Source organism: Podarcis bocagei (assembly GCF_964188305.1).
Source record: "Podarcis bocagei genome assembly, chromosome: 15".
Taxonomy (NCBI): domain Eukaryota; kingdom Metazoa; phylum Chordata; class Lepidosauria; order Squamata; family Lacertidae; genus Podarcis; species Podarcis bocagei.
The window spans coordinates 11,297,697-11,310,425 of record NC_138141.1 but is presented as its reverse complement, the minus strand read 5'-3'; the positions used below and the strand labels follow the sequence as shown (position 1 = coordinate 11,310,425).

Genomic DNA, 12,729 nt, shown 5'->3' with positions numbered 1-12,729 from the left:
TTCTCAGTCTGACCTAGTAATGGGGATTGCGCTACTATGTGCCTTGGCACTAATGGTCCTTGCCCCTCCATCTCCAGAATTCAAGTGTTACTTGTACAATACGTGCGGTTTCTCTTTGAGAGGCGAGGAAGAAGATTCTGAAGATTCTCTCTTCTCATGAAGGTGAAGGCACCCAGTTTTTCTGTGGAGCAGTTTCTTTCCATTGCTCCCAAGATTAATCCCGCTCCTGTGCCTCTCTACCTGGGTCTGTTGTCAAGGTACACAATGCAGTAACCAAGCAGGTCTGATTCTGAACTGTACCTGGATGGGAGACCTCCTGGGAACATTATGTATGCTGCTTTGACCACATGGGAGGAAACATATTTACGTGCTACTACAAATGAATTGGATGCTCTAATCTTTAATGACTGTATCAGTCCTGTTCAGTGGGCTTTCTTTGTGCCAAACTCTGTTTCCAGGTGGTGTAAAGACATTTGGCAGTGGAGTGGGCTTGAATGAGAAGCTCAGGAACATGATAATGAGACAAAGTTGCACCAGTTGTTTTGTCCCTTTTTGTGGTTTTTTTTTTTATTTGCAGTTTCCCGAGACAAAAACAAAGTCGGAATCATTTTTACACTTACAAGGCTCAGAAAGAAAAGACAGTGAAATGGCAAGAAAAAGAAAGGGAGAGTTTTAAGTCAGAAAGAGGAAAAGATCCACCAGCATTCATGGGACAGACTAACAGCTCAGCTTTGCTTTTAGTTCTCATAGATATAGATATATATAGATTTTTTTTTTCTCTTTAAAGGTCATGCAAAAGAAAATACAACCCCCCCTCCCCCAATCCAAAAATACCCCCAGCAACGCACTTAGTTCCATAGTAAACAAGGTGAACACCAAAGGGGAGGCGGCCCCGGTACATTAATGTTTTAATAATGAAACACCTGTTTCAACATGCGGCTTGTAATTATTTTTTTTCATATACATGGATGTAGAGACTTCTCATTTGTCTTCCACAGAAACCGTACAAGCATTCTAGTACGTCCCCATATTTGAATTCTCGCTTTCCTTGCATGTTTAATCCAGTACCCACCTCCCTGTTTCCAACCCCTCCCCTGGAAAAGAAATGCAGAAATAAAGGTGCTCTGAGAGAAAGGCAATTCAGCCAGAATGTGTTGGCTCTAAATGTTCTCTCCTCCCTGGTTTATGCTGGATGTTCCTGTCTTGGAAGCACTATCTCCTCAGGTGGGTATGCAAAGGTGGGGGATGAAGATGAGCCACCATAAGCTTAGATTGCGAATATGAATTTGGAAGAGAAACACATTTTTGACCTAAACCCTAGTAGTCTGCATTCTGTTCTTAGCATCCCCTGCCCTGGGCAGAGAGGACACAACTGGGTTGGGGAGGGGAAGATGCAAGGGAACATCGTCTCCTAAGCCTCATCTAGAAATAGGAGCATCATTTAACACTTCCTGCACTCTTGAGCTCCTCTGAACTCTTCTCTGGTGGGTAGGGTGGTGCAGTGCAAAGCCCAGTCCTGAGACGGCAGGAGTAAGAGATCTAAACCTCTTAGTATAAAGTGCTTTCAATGCTGTGTCAGTGCTGGTGGGATAGCCTCCCCCACCCCCCACCGCTGCCCATTCCCTCTTCTCCCCCCCCTCTCCCCCCTTCAATTCTCCCACCCCTGCCCAGTCATTCTGTCTTGGTCCAGTTGCCCTTACATTCAATAGCCATGCGAAGTCCTGCATGAAGCGATGGGGATGGCCTTGTAGGAGGGCCTGGACAAAGGCCACACTCGAATGCCATAGAAGTTCTCGCCACCCAAGACAGAATCCACTGCATTTCTAAGTCGCTGAGGAGTTTTCCACTCCCTCCTACCTCTTAGCAATGGAATGAATCAATGATCCTTGCTTCACTACTTCATAATCATAGCAGAGATATCCTGGAAGACATCTAAGTCTATCAACTGTACAAGGCAACCTGGGCCTTCGATAGCAGTACTATATAGGACTGACTCTATTGATCTCAAGCAGCTTGTCAGATTTGGCCTAGTAGGTCCAGAGGGATCAAGAAACAAATGTGCAAAGACAGTTCATTACATAAAAGGTTTGCATGACCTTTGTCTAACCACTGAACCACAGCCTAGCCACAAGGCACTATGCTTTAAACACCTCATTTCCAAGTGAAGATTATGGCTCCTTGCCCTTACAACTGAAGCTTGCAGCGCCTTATGTGCAACTGTTTATTAGGCTCTGAATCCTGCACTCAAGGTGTTTTCTATCAGTATGTGCAAAATTGCAAAGGCCAGCAGGGGGACATTCCTGTCATCATGCTGTCCGAGATCTCTTTTGAGGACTTTTAAAAACAAGTTTGCTTATTCTGGAAAGCTCTGAGATGATTCTGCATTGCATGCACATCGCACGGTTCGCGCCTTCCACAGACGTTTACTTTCTTAAGAATGTCTGAAAACAGGCATGCAATAGGTGGCATTCTCTTAAAGTGCATATCATTTTCTTTGCTGAGAAAACTAGGTGTGCCATACTTTGTTCTTTCCTTTTGGGGATGCAGATTATGTATGGGCTGAACACAGCAATAGAATAGAGAATTAAGTTTTGTGCTAACGAGAGGTACTGACTCTACAACATTTAGATCAGTGAAACGTGCCAAGCATAGATATGTATAATAAGAAGGGAGGTGCTGAAAATTTAAACTGAGAGTGGTACCAGAGTGGTACCCTAGAGATTAAACAGAGTGGTATTTTGTGGCAGGAGGGTGAGGATGCTAAGCGTCATCCTCCCAGGTGATAGGCAGGTTTCCTTGAACTTGGTACTTTCAACTTTTGTATACCACCCGTGATCAGTCAGGTGCAGTAAGGTCATCAGAAAAGTTGGGATGCAAGCATAAAATAAGCATAGCTGAGCATTGTAGAAATGGCACAAATCCAACCCCTTGGAACATGCACATGGACTAGCAATCGGCTCTGACCCCCAAGTACTGTTTGCTAGAGGTGATTGCAAGCTTCACCACACAATCCTAGCTCTACTAGTGTTTTCTACAGAATTACAAACCTCAGCTTCCCTTTCCAGGGGCAAACAGCCTTCTACCATAGAAATGTTTGCATCTTATGCATTTTTTTCTGCAGTCTACAAAAAAAACCCACTTATTTTCCTTATCCAATAGGCTCTAGTTCCAATAGCTCACGGCCAGCTGGGTAAAACACAGAATTTTTATTAAGCTCACAGCTACTTGCCAAGTACTGAGGTGTGGAACTCGAGTTCCTCCTAAATGTAACCTGAAATTATATCTACAGTGCAGAGCAGCGCCAACGAGGTCTTGTATTCTAAAGGGTTTAAATGTCTCATCCTAGGCTCCTGTACCTTTTAACAGTCATGTAGAAGAGGCATGTGTACCTTGCATGACACACTACACCTGTTGAAAATCCCTTCATCTACACAACTCTGGAAAGAAACCGAAACCCCATCTTCTTTTGCACGTGGCAACCCTATTTGATCTTCCTTCCCGCGGTGTGTGCAATTAAGCCAGCTTCAACACATGAGCCACTGTGACGCCAGATGTCATGAAGGAGGGCTTTGACTTATGCAGAGCTCTGCATATTGCACTGGGCTCCAAGTGGAATGCACAGCAAAACCCTCTTGCAGACTCTGGCATGTTTATCCATAGAAATTGAAAGCAGAGAAACGCATTCTACAACAAGTCATCTATATTCCATTATCTACCATCGCAAAGGACAGGTTCAAATTACACCAGCACGCTGTCAGGTGAATAAAACTGAGGAAGGGTAATTGGGCACGAACTGCGCTTAAGTGGCAGTTTATGTGGAATGAAAATATAGACCAGCCCAGATTTCTCAATTTGTATGCCATGCATCAGTTTTCAGTCCTCCATTCAAGAAAAGATTGATCAGCCAACACCAGAAGTGTATTGGAGGTCTTCTCAATCTACAACCTTTAGATACAAAGTGAGGCCAAGCTTGCTGGTACATTTGAAACTGTTTACACACACAAAAGGAAAAGCTTGCTTTTCTTAAAAGTTGCTTACATTTTCTCTCTGTTTTTAGCAACTGACTAGTTGCTGGTGTGTGCATGGAGTTATCAGAGCAGAGGATGATTTGATGGATAGAGGTGGCGCAGGGCATTCATAGCACTCCCTTAGCGCCCCCTGGTGATCACTTCCATCTAAAGAACAAGCAGGGCTGCTTCATAGTGAAAAAATATACTGGTTCAGACGCAACAGGAAACCATGACTTCCTGTTAATGAGAATGTATTGTGGCAAGCCTCATGCTCATACTCTCCTCCTCGGGGAACTGTGGTTTCTTCTGAGGCTAGATGAAACCAGAATCAAACTATGGTTCGGTTTCCTATTTTTAAAAAATCTAGCCAGTTAGAATCAACCAGGATCCCCAAGTTGGGACATAACAACAGCGACAACAGACATAGTGGGTTCAAAAGGAAACCTAGCAGCTGTCACACTCCTCTCGAGTACAGGGGAGACGGAGCACAAGCCCCCAAGTCTCACTGCCGTGCAATTGCATAATGGAAACCACAGAGTTCCCATTTTGTCTAAACCAGGTCACTGTGCAATACACGCCGAGGACGTCCTGCAGTGTTGCAGAAAGTGCTGAGCCCTTCCCCTTGTGCCACACACAATTAGCTTCTCCGTATCCTGTGCAACAGAGCCTTGGTATCCTGGCATTCACTCCTTGGCCTTGCTGTGCAACTATCATGAGATACCAGCCCCGACAATCCTGCTTAAGATTCTCCCACTTCTTTGTATAGTTCTTTTTGACCCTGGCTACGTGCTGTTGACCTAACTCCTTTGCTCCTAAGCAATGTTAAGATATAGCAGTTCCTTATTAAGGAGAGGATCCTGAAACCCATTTCACAGGGGGCTTCACTTAAAATGAGCAGAGTTTTCCTGACCCTTCTGGGAAGGGGTTTTAGGTGTGGAACTTTACTGTTTATTCATTTGAAAGCCAGATTGGGGTGGGGAGATAAAATGCAATCTGATAAAATGATGTATCAGTAAAAAATATTATATAGTCCCATGTATGAGAAAGCTATAGGCTCTTAAGTGAAGTGCACAGGACGTTACTGTTGAATTAAGTGCTGTGCGGCCTTTTCTTTTAAATTGAAGTGTACAGTTCTTAATTTTGTTGAGTTCAGCTTGAGGTTTACAACTGCATGCATCGTCAGCATATTAAGTTGATTTGTGAATGTGGACTCCAGCTGAATTGGAAACACGGGTTTGATGGTCAAGTAGACGCAAAGGTGGTGTAATATGAATGAGAATACATTTTTGAGGGCCCAGCTAGATATTATGGAGTGCTGTGGTGCAACCACCAACCCACCGTTCTGTGTGAGGTGCTGATAACATCTACTTAGAGAAAGGCATAGCATCATCTCGGTGTTTCCAAGCCCTTGACAAACAGTAACCAGTGAAATGGAATCAGGAGAGGAAGAACACTCTGACCTAGTTAGATGCTACTGGAAAGATTTATGGAGAAGACACAAATTGGTCATCTTTAGTTTGGTGTCTTTGAGAGTGCTGGATGGAAGGTGATTTAGATATGCCTGATAATTGAGCACTTCTTTTATTCTTGCCGTGACACTTTGAAAGACACGCTGCAGGAAGCTTTCAGCAGTAATGTACCTGCATTAAGGTTGCTTCTAGCAGGAAGACTGGCTCCTTTGGTTGAGAGGACTACCCCATTCATTGCCAAAGTAGCAATCTTCTTGTTGCAAACCGTGGTTGAAAGAGGAATTTGCAGTCCCTGGCTTAACATTGGCTCCTCTGCCAAGTAAAACATGGATATGGTCTCGGTGGTGGAGCCAACAGACTGCTTGATGAGGAAGCTTTTCCAAAGAAAATTGTCTGACATTGACTCAAGAATAATCTATCAGGTGTAGGATGGTAATAATGGAAGACTAATTTGTGGTGACCTGCTTGTCCCAAAGCTCTTCAGAGCTTCTAACTGCTGCATCTCTTTATAAAGAGTCCACTAAAACACCTTTTGTGCCCATACAGAGATTATCTGCATGTAGGAATCAAAAGAAAGCTAACAATGTTAACAATGTTGTTAACAATGATATTTACGAGATGGGGTGATTCCTAAGCACTAAAATTTGATTAATTAACCTCATTTTACCACCACCTCACAATTATATACCCAATAGTTTATAAAAATACTAGTGATAGGAAATCTGTAAGTTCCTTTGGCAACTTGTTTTGCTGCCCATTGATTCACATGAGCAGAGTATTGGTTGTGCACCCATGTTAGTGTGAAAGCCTTTCCTCTAACTGTAGCTAATGGAAATGCAATAATGGCAAGCAGGGCTTTTTTTTTTCAGCTGGAACTCGGCTCCAGCACCTCTCAGGTGGGCGCCATTGCCATTCTAAGAGAACAAGGGAGGTGCTCATCATGAGTTATGGCACCTCTTTTTGTGGAAAATTAGCATCGATGGCAAGGCATAAGCGTCTGATCTTTAACCTGTTCTAAAAATCCAAAATGCTGCATCTTCCCCTACCTTATTATGCAATGCTTCCAGCTGCTGAGGTCAGCACTGGTGGGAGGGAAATGGGAAGCATAGCAAGAAGTATTGCCCTGAAAATGCACTCCTATTGTCAGAATTTACAGCAACCATTGTTGCTTTGGCACGAAGGTAAGCCCAGCCTCCTGTGCTGACCTGCTTATTTAGCTGGGTGAGCAGTGATCTGAATGGATCACAATGTGTGTTTTCTGGGTGTTTGATGCCCTGATTCAGAGCTACAAACCCATTGAAAAGATAGCAAAATCAACCTTGGGCTAAAGCTGTTTCTGCACCAACACCACATTTCATTTCCCATGCCTCTACTGACCTTCATGCCCGTCCCATATCCCTAAGTGTTTCCTCCTCTTTGGGTTTTTTAAAAAAACAACACCAAGCCCACAATGATGCTGAAATTGCACAATTTAAACATTTTGAGATAAATTCACCTAAGTAACTGATGCCTGTGCAACGTCAGATGATGGCTTGCTGACTGGGAGACTGCAAAAATTGTCATGCTTCAATAATCAACTGAAGAAAATTCACTCTTGAATTTTCTACCCTTTGGCTGTCCAAACACCACCAGCAAATCTTGCAATTGCATTTCATTATGTACCGCCACCCTTTCCAGAAGCAGGAATGCCTTCCTAACATGACTGAACTGAGAATGCCTGCCAGTAGGTCCCATGCCAGCCAAGCCTGCAAATCTTTAGGAATCGCAGCCCTGCTTTAGCAATGCCTGCAAGTCCTGCTCTTAACAGTATATACATACCCAAATAAAGTCTTCCAAACCTTGAATAAGAGGCAGTGTGTTCTAGCAATTAAAACTCTACACTCTGGAAAGATCCACCTGAGTAGCTGCTGTACAGCCCTGATTTTTCTATCCTATGTTAGCACCCCCTCTGCAGCATTTGGCAAGACCCTTTAATGGGCACCAGGCTGAGTTACTAAATGCAGCAATCTCTGGATCAACAACAAAGAACTGTTTCACCGCCTCCTAAGCCTCATCTAGATATACGCCCGACTGGTTTGACCAACAGTCTGAGGAAACTCTTTTTAGAGTAGATATGAAGACACCCCATTAGGCAGAGGTGAATCAAGGCCAGATGGGAGGTGGCACAAGTAAGATCAAAGAAGACAAAAGAGCCCTTCTCAGATTATTTCACCATAATACAAGTTTTTCAGACCTTCCCACTACAGCCAGAACTGCAGCATGACATTCTTCCTCACCCCTTTCACAAGCAGCCATATTACCTGCGATTTATCTAACCAGCAGCATACTACAAAAGAAGAGTGCCAAGAAGACATGACAGCTCTTGATTTGATATGGTGGCAGAGGGAGGTGTGGATTTCTAAAGCACCTAGTACCACTGCCTAATTTTAAACATGGTGCTTTTGCCCCGCCCCCCCCACCACAAGTCCTCTATCCTTATTCCCTACCCTGATGTTTAAAATCTTTTCTGGCATCTCCCCACCCCAATACACTGGTTCTGGAGAGATGACCGGGCGACCCCTTAACTGAAACCAACAATGCCACTTTGCTGGCTGGCCAGAGTCCACCCTGCAATCGGTGGTTTGCTTGACGACTCCATACCTATCCAAAATACGCTTATGGCATGCTGAGCAGAGGCAGGAGGAGGAGTAAGTGGGAAACTGCCCAGCCTCCAAAACTTGTTCCTTGTAGCCTCGGCCAAGGCCAACGATGCAACCAACCCCAATCTATCAACCAAAGGCAAGAGCAGCGTTTGGGCAGTGAGGTGCTGAACGGGGCATGTGCCTGTCTCCTTTGTGAATATGAAAGGGGGCAGGAGGGAGGGGGCCATTAAGAACAAACATCCCTGTACTTCATACATCACCCAGCTCTCTCGGCAAATGTCAGCTACCTGCCATAGTAAGCAGAGGACAGTTGTTTGTACCTTGTTTTTGCCGGGGTTGGTGGGGGGGACCTAACGGAGCTGTGGTTGCTAATGGATGCAGCTCCACAGCATTTTGCTTGCACTGACCCATAAAGAGACAGCAACTCCCTTCTTCCTCCACTAGGGCTTGGTCCATTCAGAGCATCACCCGCTCCCCCTTTGGCTTGGCTTGTTTAGGGCTGCCTGCAGAGTCAGCTCCAGAAGCTGCCTGAAGTGGTTTCCTCTCTCCTGCTAGAGGAATTTGCACAGAGTTTGTTGCTAGGAGGCTCTTGCTCTGGGTGCGTGAGCTGGAGGGAGCGAGGGGATGGCCAAGTGCAAGCTTAGCTGACCAGCCCTCCTCCTTCGCGGCTGATGAAAACTTGAGAACTGATCCGCAAAGGCAGCAAACCAGCCCTTTTGTGTTTGTTTTTCTTCTTTGAAATCAACACGGGTTTCTGCTCAAAGGAAAAACACAGAGGAGAAAGCTGGGCTGGACTTTCAGAAAGCAAAAGCCGACAAAATGCCTTCCAAGGAGCTACCCCCTGCTCCCTTCTGTTGGGCAGGGAGTCCAATTCTGAGAACTGTTAAAGAGGATGAGGTTCGGCGGTGTCAACCTTCCTCCTCCCCAGCTCTCCTAATCTAACTGTCACGACTGTCCCAGCCAGCCCCATTAAGCCGGGGCGGCCTTCCCCACCGTAAGCAAGCCATGGCATGGGCACAGGCATGAGGACACAACTGTTGGTAGCCCTTTGGCAAGAGGTCAGGGTCAGGGATGCTTGGGAAATGTGAGTGCCAATGAGAATCCAGACATTCAAAAAAACCTGCAAGTGAGACCTCTTTATATCTCTAAGGCTATGTTACCCTTCGCGTGAAGAACCCGTCAGCCTGGCCATAGCCAACTGCCACCGGGTAATCGCTGGCTCTGGGTTAGCATGGGAGGGGCCCAGAAAACAAAGCCCCACCCCCCACCCCCCATCCCAAAAAGGATCACCTTCTAGCCAAAAGAAGAACAAAATAAATAAAGAGTCTGAATAATTATAATCATCATCATCATAATCCACAACCACAGCTAGAGGAGAAAATAAACGGTCAGCCCGAGAGCTCGGAAAGAGCATCCTCCGCAAAAACAAACGGTAACACAGGTCACAGACTTCCAAGCGCGAACACGACCACTGGAGAAGGCCCATGCTTTGGCAGAGAATGCAAATACTGTAAAAGTTTTTTTCTGGGTTTTTTTGTTTTATATATATATATATATATATTTATATATATTTCACCTAACAAACTAACACCGTTCAACACTGGGGTCGACACAGGGAGGTGGAGCCTTTTTTTGTTTTTGTTTTGTTTGTTTGAAGTTGAGACATTTTTTCATTGCAACACCTGGTCACCTGAACAGCCGGACGGACGGACACAAAGAAATGGAGTTGGTGGGGATTTGGGAGGCGCAGTGTGGCCACGCTGCGAGTCGGACAGCTGGGTTGGTTCGGCTGGGTTTGCTGATTTATTTATTTCATTTATTTAGAATCAAGTCTGGTTGGATTTTTTCTTTTTTCCTTTTTTATATATATATATATTTTTCTTTTTTTTAGATTAGGGTTTTTTTGTTTTGTTTTTCTGCAAACACAGGCACTGGAAATGAAAGAGGAGAGGATGGGGAAGGGGACCGGGGGGGGGGGACACGAGCATGCGGGCACGTGCTTGTCACCGCTGCTCCCGGCTAGCGGCTCAGCTCAAATCACCGTCTCCTTCGAGATGAAACCAGAATATCCAGCATTAGCTCTGAAAGACACAAGCAGGTAGAGAGATGCTGTGAACGATTGCCAGAGACTGTTCCCCCTCTGCAGGCCATACCACTTCCGAGCCTGACTCTGGGCCTTCCTTTAGTACTCTGGCCTGGCTTAAACGTGTTGTCAATCCTGCTTCTTGCTTCGCTGAATGATAAATAAAAGGGAAAGGTTTGTGCGTGTGCAGATCTCTTGACGTTTGTGCATCTGGAATGTAGTTTGCTGCACAGAACCGTCTTCAAATATCTCAAGGGCTGTCGCATGAAAGACGAAACAAAGTTCTTTCCTTGCTGCTCCTCCACTGGGTAGGACCTGAACCAATGGATTCAAGTTACAAGAAAAGAGATTCCAACTAACTTTCTGATGGTAAGAGCTGTTTGACAGTGGAAGTGACTCCCTCGGAAGGTGGCGCACTCTCCTTCCCTGGAGGTTTCTAAGCAGAGGTTGGGTGGCCACCTGTCAGGGATGCTTTAGCTGAGATTCCTGCATTCCAGCAGTTTGGACTAGATGACCCTAGGGGCTACCTTCGAACTCTATGATTCTAACCACCTCACCACCTAGTTTAGCCTCTGTCCCCACCCACCACTGAGAGTCACCTCCTGAAAAATGCTGGAAATGGTCCCCCACCCCTCCTTGCCTTGGTCTTACCCAGGGCCATCTTACGTATATATGGCGCCAAGGAGCAAAGATCCTTCCGGCGTCCCCCTCCCTCCCCCCCCCCCCGTTTCCCAGAGTTGCTGACCATTTTACAGCACTGCCGGCAGCTTTGCGGGGCTGGAGGAGGTGGGCAGCGGCTAGAGGGTGGCTCCTCCAGCGGGGAAGAGGCAGAGGCTTTGGGCATGGCGCTGCTTCAGCGAGGCGGGCAAGCGCAGGGAGCTGACCCCGGGAGGCGCCGCGCCGCGCCCAGCCTCCGCCTCTTCCCTGGTGCCCTCCAGAACTTGGCGCCCTGGTGCCCCGCGCCACTTGCCTCTATGGGCAAGATGCCCCTGGTCTTACCTTCACTGGAGTGGTGCCACAGGTGCTCCCGAGCAGTGGAAGTGGACATTCTGCCACTTGCCATCGCGGCGGTGCCAGACACGGGTCTCCTCCGACTGGCAAGTGCGAGGGCGGCCCTGCCCATCAATGTACTGCGTCAGGCGGATGTAGGCAATGCAGGCTGCATCTTCCCCAATGACGTGCACATGAGGGTTCAGGATGGTTGTGTGAATGGGCTTGTTGTTCTTAGATAACACTGGAAGGGCAGGAACAGGAAACAAGAGTGAGTTTGTGGGGATGGGCTTGTCGCAAAAGGGCCGATGCTCATGCTTACAGTTACTTTCCTTCCCCTATGCTGTCGTGTGCTAACAGATGAAGTGAGCAACCCTGAGTTAAATAAGAACTCAACGCTGTCACTGAGTGATGGCTCCCACCCCTGCTCTGGAGCCAGGCAACAGTTTCAGATACGGATGCAGGCAAGGAGCAAAGGATATGGCAGTGTGTCAGGATGGATGGAGAGGAAAGTATATGTCAGTTAATGCACGAAAACAAGGTCATTCCCTCCCCCCCCACCCTTTTTCAAGGGAAACACAACCCCTGAGGGGGCAACTCTTTAAATTTGCTTGTTGATTACTAGATTACTTCACCAGAAAGTAAGGGTTTGTGTTCTGTTCAGCTGAGTAGGAAGGAATTAGGCTGGCACACCTGGGAAGATACTATAAGAATTGGTGAACGAGTTGGTGGTGGCACAACCACAGGCGCAACTGCACAGCCCTGACCTCGCCACGGCCGTACCCTGCCCCAGCCTTATCCAGGTAAGTAGCAGCAAAGCTTGTGTCAGGAGGGCAAGCTCCCTTACAATTGCTGCTACTGCATCTAGCTGAGTATTGCCTGCGCAGACCGGCAACAGCTTCCCGGGGTCTTAGGTGGAACAGGGGTTTCCTCATCACCTGATCTCTTTAGCTGGAGATGGCAGGGAATGAACCAGAGTACTTCCCCAACCCAAACATTTGAGATCAAGTGGAGACACTTTCTTAACACTACTGCAACGTTTGTTGATGGTGTGGTATGTGGCACCCACATGAGAGGGTGCTCTCTATATTAGCGTCCCAACTGTGAAACACCCTCCCCTCACAGATTCCTGGTTGATGCCAACCCTGATGGGTTTTAAGAAGCTGGTAAAGACATTTACTGAGGCCATTGGGTGCCATGGACTGGCTGGATGCAGAGGAGTGGTGGGAGGCAGTAGCCAGGGGATTGGTGGTGGGACCATGATGAGTGGTCAGAGGGAGAAGAGGGAGCAGGAAGATGCTGTGGCAGAGAGCCATCCAGACTCAGAGGCAGGATAGGAGGTGGGGCCAAAAGGCAGAGATGACGCCTTCAGGCTGCTGAAGAAGCCAATGAATCCTTCCCTCCTGCTATGACCAGCTCCTCACCCCCTCTGGTCTCCCAGAACCAGCAGTGGTATGAAGAGGGCAGAGCAGAGACAGGCAAGGCAAAGAAGTCTCAGGTTGCCTGGGAAGGAGCCAGGGGTAGGAGGAGACTTA

General features: G+C 46.8%; 1 protein-coding gene across 16 annotated transcripts in view; it reads right to left on the bottom strand.

Moving 5' to 3' along the window:
* Positions 1–537: 537 nt before the first annotated feature.
* Positions 538–12,729, bottom strand: part of CAMK2B (calcium/calmodulin dependent protein kinase II beta) — a 209,053-nt gene continuing 196,861 nt past the window's right edge. For all 16 annotated transcript variants that reach the window (XM_081171658.1, XM_081171646.1, XM_081171654.1 and 13 more), the window contains 2 exons: positions 11,204–11,438; positions 538–10,202 (listed from right to left, as the gene is read on the bottom strand). In XM_081171658.1, coding sequence (XP_081027784.1) covers positions 11,206–11,438 — 233 coding nt within the window. In that variant the 3' untranslated portion in view covers positions 538–10,202; positions 11,204–11,205. The remainder of the gene's footprint in view (positions 10,203–11,203; positions 11,439–12,729) is intronic.